The 21739-nt window shown below is 32.6% G+C and overlaps 1 protein-coding gene across 1 annotated transcript in view; it reads right to left on the bottom strand.

Moving 5' to 3' along the window:
* The window catches only part of LOC118196401 (ATP-binding cassette sub-family F member 3), a 111663-nt gene that overhangs the window by 10858 nt on the left and 79066 nt on the right, over nt 1-21739 (bottom strand). Inside the window, exons 11-14 of the mRNA XM_085825991.1 lie at nt 16926-16981; nt 10690-10890; nt 10197-10273; nt 2395-2572 (exon numbers count right to left, since the gene is read on the bottom strand). Of these exons, the coding sequence (XP_085682117.1) occupies nt 2395-2572; nt 10197-10273; nt 10690-10890; nt 16926-16981 (512 nt within the window). The remainder of the gene's footprint in view (nt 1-2394; nt 2573-10196; nt 10274-10689; nt 10891-16925; nt 16982-21739) is intronic.

The following is a 21739-nucleotide window of genomic DNA, read 5'->3' as shown; positions in this document are numbered from 1 at the left end:
CACCCATGTTATGCCATTATGTTATTCAAAATTTGATGGCTCTAGTTCAATTGTTTTATCACAGTGCAAGAAATATACATACATTTATGCAGATTAATCATTATTTAATTAAGTATAATGCAGGGTGATAATATTTAGTGGCAACAATTTGAAAATTGAAACGGACATTTAAAGTTTTCAATGCAAAATGCCACAACAAAATTAACAGCCTTTCTGGGCTAATGCCCCTTGGGCTAAAAAAACTTGACTATAAGGATTTCCCTAAACCTGATTCTGATTAGAATTAAAGGTAAGTTACCTAATTAAGTACAGTATTTATATTAAATGAGGTTAAGGTCATTGACACCTGCTTATTTCTTTGTTTTCAGGCATAACAGTGACCAGCATAGCGGATGCAAGCTATACTGAAATCATTCAGCTAGACATAGCTAATATAATTAATGGTATTATGCGGTTTAGTTTACACATACAGTAATTACCTGTGTGATTCATTTAATATTTAGACAGCATAATTATACTACATAATTATTACATTTTATAAATTTTGTATTCTAATCAAATTCTTTTAAAACTTTAGTTTAAAGTCACTAGGTCATATTTTACAAAGACCCAGTGGTGGACAGTTGAGTTAAAACATGCTTAACCAGACAATAGAAGAATAAAGCATCTCCCAAACGTTTCTGGTCAACAGAATCCAGAATTATCCTGTCTCACCTAGTGATCCGATATTAATATCTGGTGTATTATAAATCCTAAAAATTTCATAATTTTAAAGACCAGTAAATGACAAACAGCATATTTTTAAAATTATCCATAATAATATGAGAAAAAACTATGCATTTGAAACATTCTTTGTAAGAGGGTTAACATAAAATTTATATTTCACATACTTTTACTAAAATACTCATTTTCACTGATTTTTAATAAAAAAATCATAATTCACATATTTTTAATTCACTTTGATATTCATTTTGACTGACCAAATTTTTAGTTGCGACAATCATTCTGACTAATTGAAGTTTAATTATTTGAAGTTTTAGTGCATATTTCCTATAAGGCAATAATCAGAGTGTATTAAAAAATAGAAACACTGTAGAGTTTACATTGATGAAACTTCCTTCCTAATACTGTTACATTTCTACGGGCTTGTGGATTTGGAGTGATTGATGACAACACCTGATGAAGCATCAAAACACAATTTATTTAGCCAGTACTATTCAGGACAGCTCCAAAAACATATTTACAGTCATCAAAAAACTACAACAAACGTGCTGAAACAATCAGCAACACAACCTTCACGCTATAATGGTGAAGACAGCTTCACAGCAAAGCACCAGAGTACTGCTTCCGACTCGGTTTGGTCATTCTCGGAACCCTGCGTACTCTTGAGACTCTCCATGCTACAACTCACGATGTCCTTGACGATACACTCACTAGACTGGCAATACTCGACAGATTACGAGACACTACTGTACTTCACATACCAGCAGGGTTTATATAGCTTTTGGGCTGCCTTTGAGAACATTCTGGGCAAAACCGGTAAGAAGGTTCTCCATCCCTCCATGGCATATCACTAATTTTGTTGCCAAATGTGGCAACCCTGCTATGCCTTGCCATTTTATGGCAACCCCATAGTTGGACACTTCATAACAATACAAATATGACAGCTAATTAAAGAGAAGATTTGCTTTTGGCAGGGTTCTAAGAGTAGTATGTCACATTCCTTTTATCTCTTCCACGGCAGGAAAAACCTTCCTTTGAAAAATCTCCAGAGTTTTGTGACGCGGAAAAAATTGCAAGGATCTGGAGAATAAGTTGGATGAATAAGTAAACAGTCATTTTCAGGACACAGCGGTTTTATGAAGTGGTTATTGACTGGTAGAAAGATGTATTATTGGGCAAATAAATGTTTCTTAATAACATAAGTTTAAAATTCATCTGCTTAATTCTCAATAATTTAAGTCAGCTACTTTGGGGGGGGGCATTGCTTTGACACCTCAGGTTGTAACTAATCTCAACCTTAATCTAAACATCTAATTAATCTCCCCAAGGTGAATAATGCAGTGAGATAATCGTCCCATGTTTAGTTTAGACTCCAAGAACACCAAGTGAATAGAATAATAGCAAATGCAATTCAATATTTATTTGCATTGTGGCCTGGTAATTTAAAAGTAATGTGTTAACAAACTTCTGCTGTTTGTGCTTGAGAATATAATAGTACTTTAAATTTTTGCAAATAGTAAATTAGAATTTGTACGGTTGCTATTCTAACCGGGAAAGTAAAGCTAAAACATTACAGATCCTAGACAGTCAGTGAGTTATCGCTAGGTCTTAAATGACTCACAAAATCCATATATTTTTAATTAAAAAAATACCCACAACTGGGAAACTTACTATACAAATTCTGGATCCACTATTTGCGGACAGATTTACATTGTACAACACTGGCTTTGAGGCAGAAGGATAAGTAAAGGACACTTCATCCAACTGGAGTACAGGTGGCTGTAGAGGCTCAGGATTTGGAAACCGCAGAACAACCGCAGTTTCCTTTTCCACAGGTTTCAATTCTGGTCTTAATAAAACATGAAATAATTTAAAGCTACACCTGTGATATGATTGAAAAAATGGCACATGTTTACAATAATGAATACAAAGAATGATATAAAAAAATATTAAATATTTATAATGGCAAGCTTCTAAAATACGTAGGGAATCCAGAAAATAAGTTTCCCTATTTAAAAAAAAGAACTCGCACTTTCAGGAACATATTCATTGGAAACAAGTACAGGAATGTTCGATATTTTTCAACATAACAACCACCAGAATTGAGATACTTGTCGTATCATGAGATCAACTTTTCTATCCCTCTGTCATACAACTCTGCCGCCTGTAAATGTAACCAGCATGTGACAGACGTCTTCAGCTCTTTGTCGTTGCCAAAATGCTCACCATACAGCCACCAGAGGACAGGAATTTCTTGAGGCGCAAGAAAATGTGAAAATCCCTGCGAGCAAGATCAGGGGATGTAGGGTGGATGATCAAACAACTCCCAGCCGAATTCCGTCAAAACAGCTGCTGTGAGTCGAGCCGTATGTGGACAAGCATTGTCATGGAGAAGCACAACACCTGCAGTAAGCATTCCACACCTCTCGTTTTGAATGACACGTCACAATTTCCGCAGTATTTCACAGTAATGGCCAGCGTTTACTGTTAAACTACATGGAAGGAAGTCAATGTTCTCCATCATGCACTGGCGCACAAGCTCAATAAGATCATCATTGATGAGGGATAGTTCCCACTGCGCTCTTCATCATAGACACTTTGTCGACCTTCCGATAACTGCCTACACCAGCGAAGCACCGTCTCCTTACTCATGATGTCAGCCCATAGACCTGATGATCAATTTCAATTGGTGCAATGCTTTGTGCATTCAAGAACTTTTATCACCAGCTGAACCTCGCAGGGAGCAGGAGAAGGAATAAGTTTCCATTTCGGACCACTGCTACCATGCTACTGGCATGAGGCGGCACCTGTCCGGCTGGCATATGATTGATACATCATAGTTCTGTTACGCATGCGTAATTGACACAGCTAATTACATTTACTTTAAAGGGGAGAAACATCGAAAAACTTACTTTCTGGGTGTGCCTCGTATTTAAAAATTTTCATTCTATTATTCTCGTTGATCTGGTATGATCATAACATAGCTTATAAATTTGAATCCTAAAAGTATTTTATGAAAGACTTAGAGTAAGGGAATAGTCACTGTGTATAAAAAATTTAGCTCCTCAATGTTAATTGAATTTGATATATTGTTACAGTTTTTGTATTGATTAAGCTATTTTTAAATAGAATTGATTAAAGTTGTTTTATATTACTATGGAATGCAGCATGAAACTTATTTGAAGAGAAAGCTATGCCGAAAAAATAAAAAATATAGGAGCATGTGTATATAATAAATAGATAATCTCATAATTGTATGCTTTTGCTTTCCATAAAAATTGAGAAAAGACGATAATGTGCTCGTGCTTAATTAAAAAGCTTATAAAAGCTGGAGGAAAACATCTCAATTCACTAGTAGTTGTTGTTTACTTATTGCTGTAAATGATTGTAGCGAATTCGCGGTGAAATCAGATTAGCTTTCTCTGTTTTGAATTAAGTTCTGTTAAACGTTTTAGTCGTTTAACAGATAACTACTGTGAGATATTGTACTAATATCTCTAAGGAAATTATTAAGCATTTTGTTTTTAGTTGTTGTGATAAAAATAAAATTTATCACTTTTCATCGGACTTGTGCATTTAATCCATCACGAACCTGTATGCACGCAACAATACATTTATTAATATCTCTTTTTTTTTTATTAAACTTACTTGATTTCTTCTTCCAGAATTTGAAATTTAGGCTTAATCCAAATATAATTCATACATTTTTTTAAGATTTATAATTAAAATTTGTATTTAAAAATATTTTAAATTAATTTTTCGAAAACAATTTTGTATTATAACCTATAAAATGTTTAACATCATTTTAAAATAGATGTTAAGTCGTTATAAACAGTTGTTCATAAATAGAAGCTTAAAGCATAAAAAACCAGTGATACAAGAATGAAAATGTTAATTTTAGCTTTATGTTATTTAAATATAAGACTAAAAATAACTGTAAATAAGATTATTTTATTTATAATACTATTTAAATTAGGACATATCCCATGTTTTCATTATGCTTGGCTTTAATTAAAATAATCGCTCTTCGTCATTAACTTCCCAACCTATGGCAACTGCTGACTACTAAAAACTGGTAGTTTAGGCAGAGTTCAAATCCAGGCGAACCAGCTGGCTGTATGCCTTCTTTTCTTAATTTCCCTACCTCCCCACATGTAATGTAAATAAGAGTCAGTTTTCCTTAGAACACCTTAAAGCTGACAGCCTTTCCTTCGGCCACTTTGCCAGTTTCAATTAACCGAGCTCAGTCTTGTCAAGCACAAGTTGATTTTCGGTCAATTAAAAGATTTTTAACAATGTCGATCTTTCTTTGCTCACTGGCTAATATATGCCAGATGACCTGCAGTGGTGCTTGACGCTGATTGGAGAACTTGAACACAAGATTTTTAGGACACATGTGCCATAATATATAAACCTTGCCCAGACACTAGGTTTTCAGACACACATGCCATAATGTCCAACATAACCTTGTCTGAACACATTTTCAGATACACATGCCTAAAGTCCTGCTAACATGCAACACTCTTTCATGCAGCTATCGTTTATATTAACCCGGCAGAAGGTGCGCAGCCAACACTGACGTTGGAGATCGCACGGGGTGGCAGTGTCACCCCAAGCAGTTTCATTAGGAAAATGTGTTATATATTTTATAGAAATCATTTGATTATAAACAATAATTGCAATATTTCCTTTAGAAACTATACTTCTTTACTTAAAAAACTTATTTCAATATTTAAGAAAAAAAATCCATTCAAAATAAGTATATAGCTAATCAGAAGTCAGAAACTAACACACATTTCTGGCAAACGTAGGAAGAATGAATTTTACATGAAAAATTATCACATATTTTGCAAGAAATTGTAGTTTTATTGTCTTTGGATCTTGGACACATAGCACGTCGGCCTTTGTCGAGTTTTGGTTTCTTTGATGGGCGTTCTTCTGATACACTAGAAGTCGCATTATCGATGCTTTCACAAACCACTTTAGGAAACATTGACATATTTTTTGTAATCTCTATGTAAGGCACTATATAAGAGATATAATCAAATTTTTTAGGAATTTTTTACTATTTCCATATTGTAAGGGAGGGGTCTTTGTTGGGAATAAAGCAACTCGGGTATGTATTGCACTGACGTTCAACACAGTAAAAGACGACCATCGGCCATCTGTTGGTTTTTCGAGATGTCGAATATAACGATAACATTTCATCAACTTTATCTACGCCACCTTTTGTTGCATTATGAAAGTAAATTATTTCTGGTTTCTTCGTATCATCGCTTTTATCAGTGGCATCATCGCAATGCATTGTAGATAACAAAACTACACATTTTGATTTTTTAGGCACACATGATACTATTGTCACGTTCTTTTAGAACCCAAATATAGATAAATAACCGTTCCTAGTTTTTGTCTGGATGAACTTGGTGGGAATTTCAGCCTTGTTTCTCTTCAGGGTTCCTACAATAGATAACTTCTTTGACAAAAGTTCTTTTGCTAGAGGATAACTCGTATACCAATTACCCATTGTTACCTTTCTACCCAAAGGGGTGCACAGGCGTTTTGTAATTTCAAATGGTGAATTTTCAAATCTAAAGGGACCTTCCGACTGTTGTCTTGCATATATATCCATGTTATTAGCTGCAGAAAATTCTTGAATCTACTAAGGCAAATATTTTGATTCCATACTTCGATGGGTTGCTGGGTATATATTGACAAAATGAACACCGCCCTTGAAATTTCTCTAATTTTTCTTTGATAGTAACATATTTAGCAATAAGGTATATCTTTTGGCAATTTTCACTGAAATCGGTAAAAAATTCTCTCGCAGCCGCCAGTTTGTCCAATTTTTTCCGAGCTTCACGATTGGTCACATTGTCTAACCGTAGACACCTGAGAAGAAATTTAAATCTTTTATATAACATTGTGTTCCGTTAAATTGCAATGACTGTTTCAATTTTCAGTAGCCCACAAATCTTGCGTATGTGACGATTTATGCAAGCCGTACAGATGTAAAAGCCCAAAAAGTGCTCTAATTTCCACATCATTTGTCGTAATATTTTTCCAATATAAATATTTGTACACTCTACAATGGATTGTATCATTTTAGCATTGAAAAACAATTCTCAACTTTCTAGAAGCTCCTTTATATTGTGTGCAGTTTCTTTTAATCCTGCTAAATGAGTTATTATAATTTGAGAAGACCTTTTTCACTTTTTGATTTGGTTTCCCATTCCGCAACTTCATCTAATACAGTTCTCAAACGTTCCATCTCTTTTTCATGTTCGGTAAATTTGCGTTTGTAAACCATTATCTATCAAATAATACAACAGAACCACAACGGCAACACTCGAGAGCACAAAGCTAAACTTCTACTAATGAAAAATTTTGAAGCAGTAACGGTCGCACGGGGTGACTGAGTCACCCCATTCCCTCATGGATTCCAAGAAACGATTGCTTCTCTCGCAGAAAAGAAAAACAAGCAAAAATAACAATACACATTCCAAGGGGAGTGTCAAACAGGAGGATACTAAAAGGATGATTCATTAAAATGAAATATTTCTAGTTAGGATTGTTGATTTTTGACGCATGGGGTGACTCTGTGCCCCGCGCGACTTCTCCCGGGTTAAGGAGGAATGGGATATAAAACAGTTTCGCCCTCAGGACCAGTTCAGATGCACATCGTCTTCCCTCCCTTTACCCATAAGCCACTGCCAGCAATGATGTTACACGAGCGAAAAGAACAAACAGATTGGCGGATTTCTAACGTTTGCTTACATCTTTTTTGACATAGTTTGCTATTGCTATTGAATGCCATCGGAGCACCATTAACTTTTTAATTAATGAAAATGCACCTAAATTAATTTAAAATGCAATTTATGTACAAGATCAAATGGTTAAAAGAAAAAAAAAATCTTCTATGCTGCTGAACTGTTTTAAATAAAATGTTTTGCGGCTGTTAAAATTTCAAACATTGCTTTTTGAAAAAATGAATAAAACAAATTAGTATTATTAATATTAATTATAAATGTTTAATTATTGATTATAAATGTTTTAGAAAATATATTATAATTAATTCATATATTAAAATTAGTTTGAATGTGTTTTACAAAGATTTTAAATAAAAGCTTGTAGTTTATGTTTATATTAACCAGTTGAATAGCACTAGGCTTTATTATATATATATATATGTATGTATTGAAATTCAGAAATAACGTTTTTAAGAAATTTGAAATGATTTTATGACCATTTAGACAGTTTATATTCTTTAAACTGTGTTTTCTCAGTTTGCATTTTTTCGATAAATCCTTTTATTTAAAGTCCTAAAACGTATATTGATATGGACTAAATTATTTAATATTTTTACCGCTTATCTAAAATTATATACTTCATAGATACAGTAATGGGTTTTGCAAACTACTGAAAAGAAAAATTATTTGAAGTGAAAATGTGATTGAGATCATATTTGTTTCAAAGTTTTTACATAAAAACATGTTTTCAATTTTTCTCAAAAACTAATTCATTAATTGCAAAATCAATCCTTAAGGTTATTAGGAACACTGTAATAAATACAATAAAAAAATTGAAGGAAAAACATTGAAAATCGTAGGAGAAAAAAGACATTTTAATTAATAAACATTTCTTCCAAAAATTTAAATTAAAAAAAAAAATACTGGCAATTTTTTTTTTTTTTCAGCTTAAAATCATTTTTTCTTACAAAACCATTTAATAATATTCATAAAAAGTAGATGAAAGTTCTTAATTAATAATAAAAAAAAGTCATTCAAAGGTACCGCGTCTCCTGGTCGATATGAGCGATATAAGCCGATATGAGCATCTTTAGTTTTAATTGGAATAGTATTTCTAGAATACCAGCATCAGATAACCTTGTCTGTACTTGTTTACAAATTTCCGTATTTCATACGGTTCCATCTAATTTTTTCGATGATATAGCATCCCCAGATATATATCAAAACGATTGTTTCTCTGACAGCAGTTGCACGTCAGCCATGTTGTTTGCTAAAATTAAGTGAACGGTGCAATCGTGCAGTGCGGTATGGGAAATCTCCCCATTTGCCCTGCTCCGGAGAGGTAGAAACACTCAACCAAGTTTTATCTCCAATTCTGAAAAGCATTTAATGCTTTTTTGCCGTGTGAATGGGACATGTTAGAAGAACTAGTTTTCGCTGCTGGTCGAATCTGCTCTTGTGAATGGGGCTATAATGTCTGACTGATGAAACAACTTTCGTTTTCTCTTATATGTAATCTGGAGAAAAACTGAACGCTTTTCTCTAGATTACACATAAGAAATCACTTTTCTGGTTGCATATATTGAAATTTAAGAAAAAACTACATAAAACTAGTGTGAAATTTTAAGAATAAGAGAAAGTCTGGAGAAATCGAGTTGGTGGGAGTTTGGAAATCAGACGTCTCCTGCCTAAAAATCAGGAGAGTTGGCAACTGTGTTTACAGCACTTTGTCTTAGATCAAATATCATACAAAGTTTTAAATTCCTTTTATTCTGTCCAAAAAATAATGCCTATGTGATCAATTGATCACAATGAGTATTATTAAAGAAATGACTATTATATATTGAAAATTATTAGAATTATATCATGGTACATAAAATATCAAAGTTCTCACATGCCTAAGATATTTCATTACTATTTTTCTGAGTTAATAAAATACAATTTCTTACTGAAATATATACTTATAGAAAAAAGAAATTTTCACTATTTAAGATCTGGAATTAATAGTTCCAAATCTTTTTGGGCAGAATTGCACTCCAAATTTAAAGAAAGGAAATATATTTCAAATTATTAGTGAGTAAAACATATAACTAAATATAAGCCTCTAACAAATTTGAAAACTTTCTTTTACCTATTACATACGCTAAACCTCCCTTTAGCTTATGAGACAGGATAATTTTCTCTAGGCAGTTACGCAAGCAATAATGGATATGTTGTAAAAGTTCATTCTATTTTCTGTTGCATTCTTTTCATTCTATTTTTCATACATCTTTTATATATATTTATATGATTTCCATAAAACTAGCATCTATTCCAAATATCAGATACTTGCAATATATCAACATACACATATATCAGAATGATTAAAACTCATAAAATTCAAGTATAAAAATCATAATTATTCAAGAATAAACAGTTTACGAAGAAAGTATGCTTGCAAAATAATCCATAAAACTTAACTTTTTATTACATTTCAATAGTACATGCTTTATACCACAACTTTTTTTTAAATTTAAAGATTTTAATAAAATTTTAAATTTTTTATCAGGTTTACATGGAAGCATAAGCAGTACAGCATATGGAACAGCTGCTCATAAATTTAAGAATTATCAGATAAATGAGCCAGTCTTTAAATATGCTTTTATAGAAATGATCAAATACACTATAAAGATGCAAGGAAAAAGTGTTTATTTTAAGACACAACAAATGCTATAAAATTATACTCACAACTTGTCTAGCATTTTGATCTTGCTTTGCACTAATGAAGCTCTTTTTGCATTATAACGAAACTTGTCGATGAATTCCTAAAGAAAGAACATGCAATACATTAATACAAAACAGATCTTGTGCTTTTCTATGAACTTTGTTTTTCTGAATCATTATTAGATAAAAAAAATTAATAGATTTAAATAACAATATACTAAAATATGATGTAAATAACAGTAAACTAAAATATGGCAACTAAAAAGAAAATTGATTATTTTTCTTTTTCACCCAGAGACAAATTAAATTACAGGATTTTAAATATAATTCAGCTAATATAATTCAAATATCTGTTGAATGACAAAGATGATTTTTACAAATAGAAAACAGCAAATACAAAAATTTGCTCTTTACAACTATCCTATAAATGTATCAAATACACATTCACATTCATAGCCTTTCAATAACATAAAATGGAAATTCATTTCAAACATAGATCAAAATTAAAGTATATTACCTGCACATGAGCTTTATATTGCTGCTGTGCTTCATATTCCCTTTGTTGATGCTTTAACTTTTCAGTCATAGTTTTGACAAAATTTTCATAATTACCTCTATAAGCTTCTATATGTTGTGAATGAAAATGCAATATATCTGTAGCTACTGTGTCCAAGAATCGACGGTCATGTGAAACAACCAAAATGGTAGATTCCCAAGTCTTAAAAAAAGTGATAAATAATGAATATTAAATACATACACTATTGTATGACAACAATAAATCATTCTACAAATTAATATAAATTAAAAAAATTCATAGAGAATTTCCTTTTTTAAATACTCAAAACTTCATTTTAGTGGAAAAATATATATGTCTTTAACATATTTTAACCCAGGATTGCTTGCGCTGTGTATGATATATCCATTCTTCCTCTCTTTTACCTTTAAATCTGCACAAAATATAAAAGAACAAAAACAAGGAAGACAGAATATAGTTTTAAACATATATTAAAAATTTTACCCTTCATTTGTACAGTTTCGGCAAATGCATGCCATATGGTCCATGCATCCATGTTTTTGACATTTTTCACAGACAAACTTAGCTTTTCTGTCTTTTATGGCCTCACATTCAGCACATCTTTTATATGTCGTCTTTACCTTCTTAGCAGGAGGTGTATCGGCCTCAATGTTGCCTAATTTTACTTTTAGGCTTTGTAGGAGCATTGCTTGTTGACTTCTTATCTTTTTATAATCTTCTATCACTTGAAATGCCAGTATTTTTAGAAATGAGCATAGAGATCAATCCCCAGTAGGTGGTTTTTTTATTGATAACAGAAATTACGCATGAATTTATTGCAGCACCATTCAACATGGAATAAAAAAACGTACCCAGCACAATCAAACCCAGGTTAATATTCCTTATGCATATATTATACTTAATATTACTTTTGTATTTTAACCCGCGAGCACACGCACCTATCTGACGAACACGAGAACACGTACCGGGTATGTCATACCCGAATAAAAAGTTTGTAATTAAAAATTTGCCGAATAAAATTAATGGGTTTTTAAAAGAAATTCAAATGTAAAACTAAGTTTATACTTCATTTTAAACAAAATATGAAAGAATAAATAGAGGTAAAATTATTTACTTACAATTTTTTGAACATTGTTTACAAAATGAGGTCATATGTTCCATAAATATACTTTTGCTACAATTTTCACAAATGAATCTAGTCTTTCTAGCTTTTTCCTTGGGGCACTATGTACACCTCTTGTAAGTAATTTTAGGTTTTTTGAGTAGTGGTTCATTGTTAACATGTTCATTGGTGGTCAGTGTTTGTCTAGAATCAGGAACTACAGATGCTCGTCATCGTTCATTTTGAACACTTTCTATTAGCTGCATCCCTAAGGCTTTGAGAAAAGTACACCTGGTACAGTATTCTGTTGGTGGTTCCTTCTTTGATAGTAGAACTATTCTTGCATTATTAATGGCAGCCACGTCTAACACTGAAAAGAAAGTCACCATAGGCCATCAATGTGCTACTCTTGCTGTAGAATACGCAGCTGTCATCTCATCTACAACATCGACTGCTCCTTTTGTCATGTTATGGAATGTAATGATTTCAGGCTTTTTAGATTCCCCAGTAGATTCATCAATTTGATCGCCGGAAAGCATTGTGGATAACAGGATCACACTCTTATTTTTTTTCGGCACATAAGACACAAGTGTTGCTTCTTTCTGAAAACCAAAAATTCAAGAATATACTTCTCTTTTCTTTGCCAGAAACTCAGATGGGATTTCTCTCTTATTTTTACACATTGTACCTACTATCGTAATTTTCTTCTTTAGGAGATCTTGAGATAATTCATATCCCATATACCAATTATCAACTGTTAAATTTCGACCAGAGTTGTATAAGGGCCTTATTAAACGTTTGACAACTTCGCTTGCACTATTTTCAACTTGAAATGGCACATCTGGTTGTTTACCAGCATAAATTTCCATACTCCAGGTATAAAATACCCTTGCGTCTACAAGAGCAAATATTTTTATGCCATACTTTGCTGGCTTGTTGGGCATATATTGTTTGAAGGAACAACGACCTCTGAATGATTCCAACTTCTCATCAATGGTCACATACTCTCCTACAGTATAAGCCTTTTGGCATGACAAAACTTCCAAAAAATTCTCTGATCGGAGCTAATTTATCAACGTCTCTTCTACTGGGACGATCTCTAATGTCATCAAAATGGAGGCATCGTAAAAGAAAGAGGAATCGGTTCACTGACATTGTTTCCCGAAATATGTTTATTCCCGTTCCGTCTGTTGCCCACAAATCTCTTACGTTCACATATGGGATGATTTATAAACTCCACATAAATACAGCAATCCAATTAAAGCTTTGATTTCCAACTCATTCGCATCCCGTTCACGAGTGACATTTCCACGTACTGAATCAATATAAATATTTGTATTGTCGACTACATGTTTTAACATATATTCATCGATATGCAGTGACCAGGAATCTAAAGGTGTTGAGAAGTCTTTAGAATACTTCGTATTTCCAGGGAGTTTAGTTATAATATTTTTGGTGCCAATTCTAACATTAGTCCGGAATTTATTTTTGTACCATTTTACTCCATTTTTTCCAACAAAAAACCCATTGCTACATTCCAAAGTTTCATTTTCGGTTTCTGTATCTGAATCACTACTCTCTATGGATGAATCATGATTACTATTATATTCTTCGTCATCAACATCTTCATCGTCTTCACTAAATGAATCCTCATCAGAAGAAACTGTTTCAAGAAGATTTCTCAATTTTTTCATCTCTTCATCGTAAGGAATATACGGCGCCATGCTTACAACTCAAGAAAAACCTATACTAAAAGCTTGAAAAAAAGAAGTGCGAAGTGACTCACTGAGAAACGCGAGTACACGCGCGGGTATGACATGCCCGAACAATGCTGTTCCTAAAAAACCGTTGCACCTGTCACCTCAGGAATTTCCCCCATTTAAGTATGTGACCTTGAACTCAGCTACACCAAGTTTCGTCCTTTTATGAAAGAATGGGTGAGAAATATACTAAAAGAAAAGTGCACATGGGTATGACATACCCGTTGCGTGTGCTCGCGGGTTAATGCATATTATCTCGCACAAAAGCACAAGCAAAAACTAGTTATGCATATTCCACTGACCATTATCAAAATATAAAACTATCACCAAACAATGTGATTTAGTATCAATAACAGATAAATATTATATCAGCACATACATGACTTATTCGATGACATACATGATCTTCACTTCGATTTTCCACAAACACAGTTAATCCTTGATAAGTCAGTTTTGTTTCTGCACAGAAAGAAACTTTTTTTTTTTTTAATTTTCATTGGTAGAGACATTTGGATTTTTTTTGGAAGCAGGCAAGATGAAAAATGAGCAATCGCCTTCACCGGCAATCGAACTGCAGACCTCTGAAATACCGGCTCAGCATGCTGACCATTACAGCACAAAGGCTCGCCAAGAAGACAGAAGAAATACATTATATATTTTTAAAAAAATAATATTTCATCCATGTTTAGAACAGCATTCAATGAAATATTTAATTATTATTTAGTAGTAGAATGTATGAGATACTGCATAAAAGTTAACAAGAATGATAAACAAATTTATTTAGACATTCTGCAGCTAAATGAAAGAAAAAAATCTATTTAATGATATTTTTTTACTAAATTGAGGTATTTTATATTTATTTTGCAGCATACATAAGGAAAAAATATGTGCATTAAATTTCGTGATGTCATCATACTGCTAGAATTAATTTCAGGATTATGCCAGAGAAAATTTCTTGAAATTTGGAAATATTATTTACTAATGATAAATAAATTTAAAGGGAAGAAGCAACATTAAATGATATGAATAACATAAAAATAAAGATAATTGCTTAATATTTGAATTAGAATAATCAACGATATTTTAGCGAATATAGTTATATTACATGGTTAGCCTAGATGACTGATTACTATTTTTTTTATTTTACTGCAAAATGACAAGGTATTTATTAAACAAAAAAAAAAAAAAAAAAAGATTTTGCGGTAAAATCCTAGTATACGGTACGGCTTTCGCACGATTTTGAAAATTGTCGCCAAGAACAAAATGACTCGTTTACTGCTCATCATCATGTTGCCAAATCCCGCTGTACCATACATGAAGATTATTATAACCAAAGAACGTCTATGTAAAGAAGAAAAAGTTCCATACACGTAAATGCTATTACGCGGCTAGAAAGCGGAGGGAAAATTTGCTAAGGGATTTGACGACGGAACCTGGTGGCCAGAATTTCTCTCTCCGCGATGTGTACAGGAAATTGAGAAACACGTGTTAAGATGAAACGTTCTTTGACAAAAAAGAAAACTACGAAAATCCATTTTTAAATTATTGCGAAAAATCCAAGAAAAAACGTTTTATCAAAGAACGTTTTTTCTTGGATTTTTCGCAATAATTTTAAAAACGGATTTTCGTAGTTTTTTTTCTTTCCCCCCCTCAAAATAACTAATCCATGAATTAATTTACTTGCGCCAAAAGATATTTTCTTTTCCTTTAGAGCAGTGCTCTGCAACCTTTTCTCACCTGCAACGCACAAAAAATCTTTCTGGAATTTCGTGGCACACCAAAGAGTTCCGAGTTATCAAGGAAGTGCCGAAAAAATTCAAATGCTGACGCACTTACAATCACACACACAACCACACAACAGTGAAATATATAAAAACATTTAAAATAGACATTATTAAGGAAAAAAAATTGTCATTGTGTATTAAATACATGATAAAAAATTGCAAAATGTCAAATACATGTATTTGATTGCGGCACACCTATATCCTACTCGTGGCACACCGGTTGCGGAGCGCTACTTTAGAGTTTAAAGAAATTTTAAACGATATTCATTTTATGAATTCTTGATAACGTGACCTTCGAACTTCGACACCGGTTTCGAGCTTTGGCGACATATATATCCCGCACGCACAGCTGTTTCCCTCTATGATGGAACGGAGCCACGTCTGTTGCAGAGAGGTTTTCTTTCTTTACAATACATATTTTTTGATTCTAACCTTCATGGTACCGTATACTAGGATTAAACACATTTTGTTTTATACGAGAACAGGTACTTTCTTTGGTTCATGCACTGCACATGCGATTCTCGAGGTTACTGGAAACCAAAAGTTGCGGGAAACTTGATTTGCCTTTCTAAAAGACAATCAAATTGGAGTTGCAAAAATTGGCTCTATGCCAGCTGCCAGAATGACACTCACGTGATACACAATTCACCAAAAAAGTGATCTCTTCCGACGTCGGCGCAAAACTCGCCTTTTTTGGTGGGATCGTTGTATGAAATTTCCTGATTTTTCCAGATTTTGACTAAAACACTTAAATTCCCTGACTTTTCCCTGAATTTTTTGGTCAATTTCCGAATTCCCTGACTTTTTCCGGTTTTCCAGGTAGCGTGGCAACCCTGTGTGTGGATCAAAATTAAAACGACAATTGTGACTGCACCCAGGTTCAATTACAGTTTATTGAGAGAACTAACCTCTATTGAATGCACGAAAAGAACAGCTACATATGGCCAACAAAACAGTGACTGGCTGGAACAATTGGTTGACAGAAGTTTGTACGTGCAACCGTCTAAACAGAGCTTTAAAATTAACAGTCGAAATTGGGGGAAGGAGGCTTTTAAGAAAGCGAAAGAATGAAGTGAGTTGAATGCTTTCCATAGCAATGGATATTTGGATGATGGGAATGATTGGCACAATCTCTGCCAACTTCATATTCGACAGGAAGAGAGTGCTCCAAAATTATACAAACATCTTCCTCTAATAATACATTTCAGGTCAGCTAATGCACGTATCCATGTGTCTATTATTCTAACCACGAAATAATGAAATAAACTGCATATTTTAACATAACTGAACTAACATACTGTAAAGTTATTTGGCAAAAACAAGCAACAGCTTTGTAAAATAAACAAAAACAAAACAAAACTTCACTATTAAACACTCTCCTCCCCACAGATTTGACGACTATCATATCCTTACATTTCTTATGCTATTTTGATCTAAAAAATTATTCAAATCTTAAAGTACTAACTAGACATAATATTTTTTTAAGAATGAATACTTTCAGTGGCTTCCCTTCACATGAGAAAATCACCAAAAAAACGTACTATTAATATTTAAAGCAAAACAGATAAATACCTGTAAGTAATTTTCTAACCAAATAATGGCCTTCATGTCCAACATGTTAGTTGGTTCTGAAAAGGAAAAGTACTGTTATTAGCTTTGTACATATATGGATAATTTTGCTGAAATTTTGTATGAAATTGTTGTATTTTTCTATATAATGTAACGTGAATATGTAGACAGAAGATGCTCTGCCGGAAATATATGGCAAGTCTATTTAACACTGAATAAATGGCATCTTGCTAATTTGGCGAGGCAGCTGTTTTTGTAGCCAAATTTGGCGACCATTTCTGACATTTTGGTTCGGCCCCTGTATAACTGTAATGGATATTGTAATTGATGTTCTGCGTAACTGTAACCTTCATATGCCTTCCAGCAATTTCAAGAAGCAGAAAGTACTAGAAATATCTCGGTGGCCAGATGAAAACCAGATAAAACCAGAGAGAGAATCTGCTCTTAGCTGTTATTTCAGCATGAATTCAGAGTACTGAGATATCTCCGGGTTAGTTTCACTTTTTAATGCACTTTCTATTGCTCTGTGTTCAACGTTCTTAGTAGTTCGAAGTGATACTGTGATACTACAAAGAGCTGTACGAGTATTTTCTTAGAAAGTTCCAGGACTGTGAAGTGTTTCCTTTGGTGAAATAAATTTTTTTCAAGCTATCATCTATTCTGTGTTCATTCAGTCTATTTTGAAACCATACACAAGCAACAATATTGTACCTGTAATGCGTCAAACCTGTAACACATGCAATAAAGCATAATCATGTCATTTTACCCTACTTCATGTAATACATAATCATTAATGTTTGTTAAGTTCATTCAGAATTAATTTATTCAACAGATACAAATCAGGGTTGCCACTCAAACAGGAGAATGAAATTCCCAGGTTTTCCAGGTGTGTTTTAAGAAAATTCCATTCTATCTGCATAGTGCACGTTGGCTCTGCTGAGAGGTAAATTAATTATGGTACCATTTGAAAACAGAAAAATATGTCAATTATATTTGACTCATATATATATAGTCCTCAAAACATTACTATTATAACTATAATGGGAGTTACATTCTCCATTAAAGACCGAGATTAGAATCTGCCCAATCTGGATTAAAAAATGTCTTTTTTTGGGGGGCGGCAGACATTTTGCAGCTAAACGAAATAAATAAATTTGTTTAATGATATTTTAAAATAAATTCCAGTATTTTATATTTATTTGGCAGCATACATAAGCAAAAAATGTGTGCATTAAATTTCATGATGGTATGTCATCATACTGCTAGAATGAGTTTCGGAAGTACACCAGAAAAAAGTGCCTGAAATTTAAAAGTATTATTAACCCTTTGAAAGGCACCAGTATATAATATATACCGGTTGTTTGTCACTTTTTTTAACCTTGGAAAACTTGATAATTTCTCTACACCAAAAGCTATAATCGTAAGTTTCTAGTGTTTCCTTTCGATTCTAAATGGCAGCATCACCCTATGAATGCTCAATATTTTGCAGTTATGAAATTAATATACCTCGTTCTAAGGTGTCATGTTTGAAGATTGATAAATTCTATTGGAGGGAAAGAAAAAATTCAAAATCTGCAAATATATGACGTACACATGTTGAACCTTTTATATTTACTGCATTTCAATCAAACCTGATGATTAAAAGATTTTGTATGTGTTTTTAATACCGGTACATAATATATACTGGCGCCCCTACTGAGGAAACCTTGCCAATAGATGGCAGCACCAGGCTTCTCCTTCTCTACTGCGCGAGATGACAGCATTTCTTTACATTATAATATAGTTTATGATGTAATAATTTGTTTATGATTAACTTATAAACTGTTTAGGATTCAGTATTATGTTCATGAAGGGATGAGGAGTTTACTGACCCTGCACTAGGACTGAATACTAGTATATTTGTTTCTTTTTATTCTTTTTTTACTCTGTGCGAGTTTCATTCGTCTCTATTTATCTAAAATTTTAACTTCAGTACTTCACCCTTTCCCAAGAGAAAGACTCATCGATTTCAAAATTGCCATCTGGGGTCAAAATTTTACCTGATTGTAGGGGTTAAATGTGGCATGTTAACCCTCAATACACACCCGTTGCTTCGTGTTTTCCAAAATCCTAGAATCCAACCAAAATGAAAGGAGATGATTGACAACTGATTTGTCATTCGGGAGTCACGCCTTCTTCCCTTTCTGTGGTGTGATAAGATCACACAAAGAGAAAGCTCACTTAAAAATACGGGAAATGGAAGTGCACTTAAGGTTCATCTCTTAGTGTAATCACAAAAACTGCTGATTTGAAAGCATGCTTTTATTCTTATCGTCTTTGTTAATTTCAGATGAAAGACTAGGGAACGCAAGAAAAATTTAGGGTTAGTTTACAAATAGATTTTTTTAAAATAAGTTTCGCACTTGGTGAAATAAGGGAAAATATTTCTAAGGCCAATTTTAGATGCAAACTAGAATTTATCCAAAAGTTGAAAAGCAGCCCCTAGGAACCAAAGAGGTTGAAAATCGAAATAAGAGGTGTATGAAATAATAATGGTGTTTTTTCCTGAAGAAAAATATATATTGCAACTTATATTTACAAAAAATAAAAAAGGGGGTCCTTACGGTCCTCGATAATCTAAAGTGTGTGTGCATGTGGAAAGGGCGATTCTTGGTATCATAGCATGAACCATGGTTTTTTTACACATTAAAGCATAAAATATGACCAAAAATGCAACATACTTTCTCTTCTGAGTCCTAGTGTTTCATTTAATTTTTTTTTAAAATTTTTTTAAAAATTTTTTTAGTTATTATATCTCCTTGTAATATTATACTAGTTCAGTTGCAGCATGATACGATTTACACATGCAATGTCATATTTACTAATTTTTTTTAATAAAATAATAATATCAAATTTAAATTAAATTCAAAAGCTTTTACCCATATTTTAAATAAGTATGCTCAGCTGGGTTGCATCACCAAAGTGCATAAAAACATAAATTTTATTTTTAAAATTTTAAATTTCTACCAAAATGTTAAAAGTTTTTGTCTTCAGACTTGCATAACTATATTCAAGCATGCATCTCTACAGATGCACATCAAAAGTACTCAAAATTAATTTTAAAAACAAAAATTAACAATTGGCAGCTATCAGGAAAAAAAATGTCTAGAGGGGTATAAAATATATACCGCCTCTCAAAATTTAGAATTTCGCTTTACATTTTTTTTTTTTTTTCAGTCTCAATTTTGTGTCCTTAGAGTCCATAAGTTCATGCAAAATTTTACCACAATTTAAATTGTTTTATATACCGCACCGCAAAGGGTGAACTAATGATAAATAAATTTAGAAGAAGCCATATTAAATGATACAAATAATATCAAAATAAAGCTAATTACTTAAAGCTTAAAAACTGAATTGCAATAACCAATGATATTTAGGCAAATATAGTTATATTAAATCATTAGCCTAGATGATGGATAACTATTTTATTTTACTGCAAAATGACAAATAAGGCATTTATTAAAAAGGAAAAAAAAGTCTAAAAGATTTTGCGTTAAAATCACGATTTTGAAAACTGTCGCCAAAACCAAAATGATCCGTTTACTGATCATTATAATGTTACCAAATCCTGAGTGTATCGTATACTAGGATAGAACCGATTTTGTTTTACATGAGAATGAGAAGGTATTTTCTTTCGTTCAATATGCAATGGGCATGTGGTTCTCGAGGTTACTGGAAACCAAGCTGCTGAAAACTCACTTTGCTTTCCTAAAAGACAATCTGAATGGAGCTGCGAAAATTGGCTTTACGCCAGTCAGCCAAATGACGCTCACACAATACATAATTCGCTAAGAAAGTAATCGCTTCCAATGCTGGTACAAAAATAGCTTTTTTGGGGGATTGCTATATGAAATTCCCTGACTTTTCCAGATTTTGACTAAAATATTTTAATTCCCTGACTTTTCCTGGCTTCCCATGTTGCATGTCAACCCTCTCAAACATTTTACAGTCAAAAGTCGTTAATTCGGACACCCATAATCCGGAATGATCTATAATCCAGACCTCAAAGCTACAAACTTTCTGCGCATGCATCACATTTTTTTATTTAAAAGTTAAATTTAAATTTGTTTAAATTTAAAAGTATATACAATACATACGCTTTGCATAAAAATTATTTACTTAAGCAAAATCTTATATTCATTTTATAAATAGATAATCAAATTTTTGGAACAAATAGCAAATGTATCAATTTAGGACAGCAAAACACCAATTTAAACCTAATTTAAAATTTTACAAATTTTAAAGTAGGCAGTAGAAAATTTTACAAACTTAAAATTAGACATACACACAGAAAAGAAAACCTTACACTGGCACAGATTTGGAATAAAACTATTGATTTTTAAGAGCACTTAGACATAAGCCTCCTTTTTCAAGAAGAATTTTTTGGGGGTGGGTAAAAATGGAAAAGGCAATAACAGTTTTACATAAAAAACAATGGCAATCAGCAGTAAAGTGATAACAAAATTCATTGCCATCAATACTGAATGTGAAAAGTAAGATATTACAATTTTTCAGGCAGTAGAAAAATTGTTTGGAATTAATGACTGAAGAATGGCAATTAATGATATTAACTACAGATGCTTTCAGAATTCTTACACCAATACCCAATTTTTTCATATTTCATTATTCTTTTCTTAAGGGATAGCACTATGTTCATTTTCGATATCACTTGCTTGAACTATAAAATGGTTGTTGCTCCTTTCATTTTTGCAAAAAAAAGTTTCTTGCTCCTCGTAAGACCTTTACCGCTGCGAATTTGCGTGTGCGCGTGCGCAAAA

Source organism: Stegodyphus dumicola, chromosome 10 (genome assembly GCF_044657685.1).
Source record: "Stegodyphus dumicola isolate Sdum_Otavi_A_Nest chromosome 10, ASM4465768v1".
NCBI classification, from domain to species: Eukaryota; Metazoa; Arthropoda; class Arachnida; order Araneae; family Eresidae; genus Stegodyphus; species Stegodyphus dumicola.
This window is presented reverse-complemented; position numbering and strand designations above follow the sequence as displayed.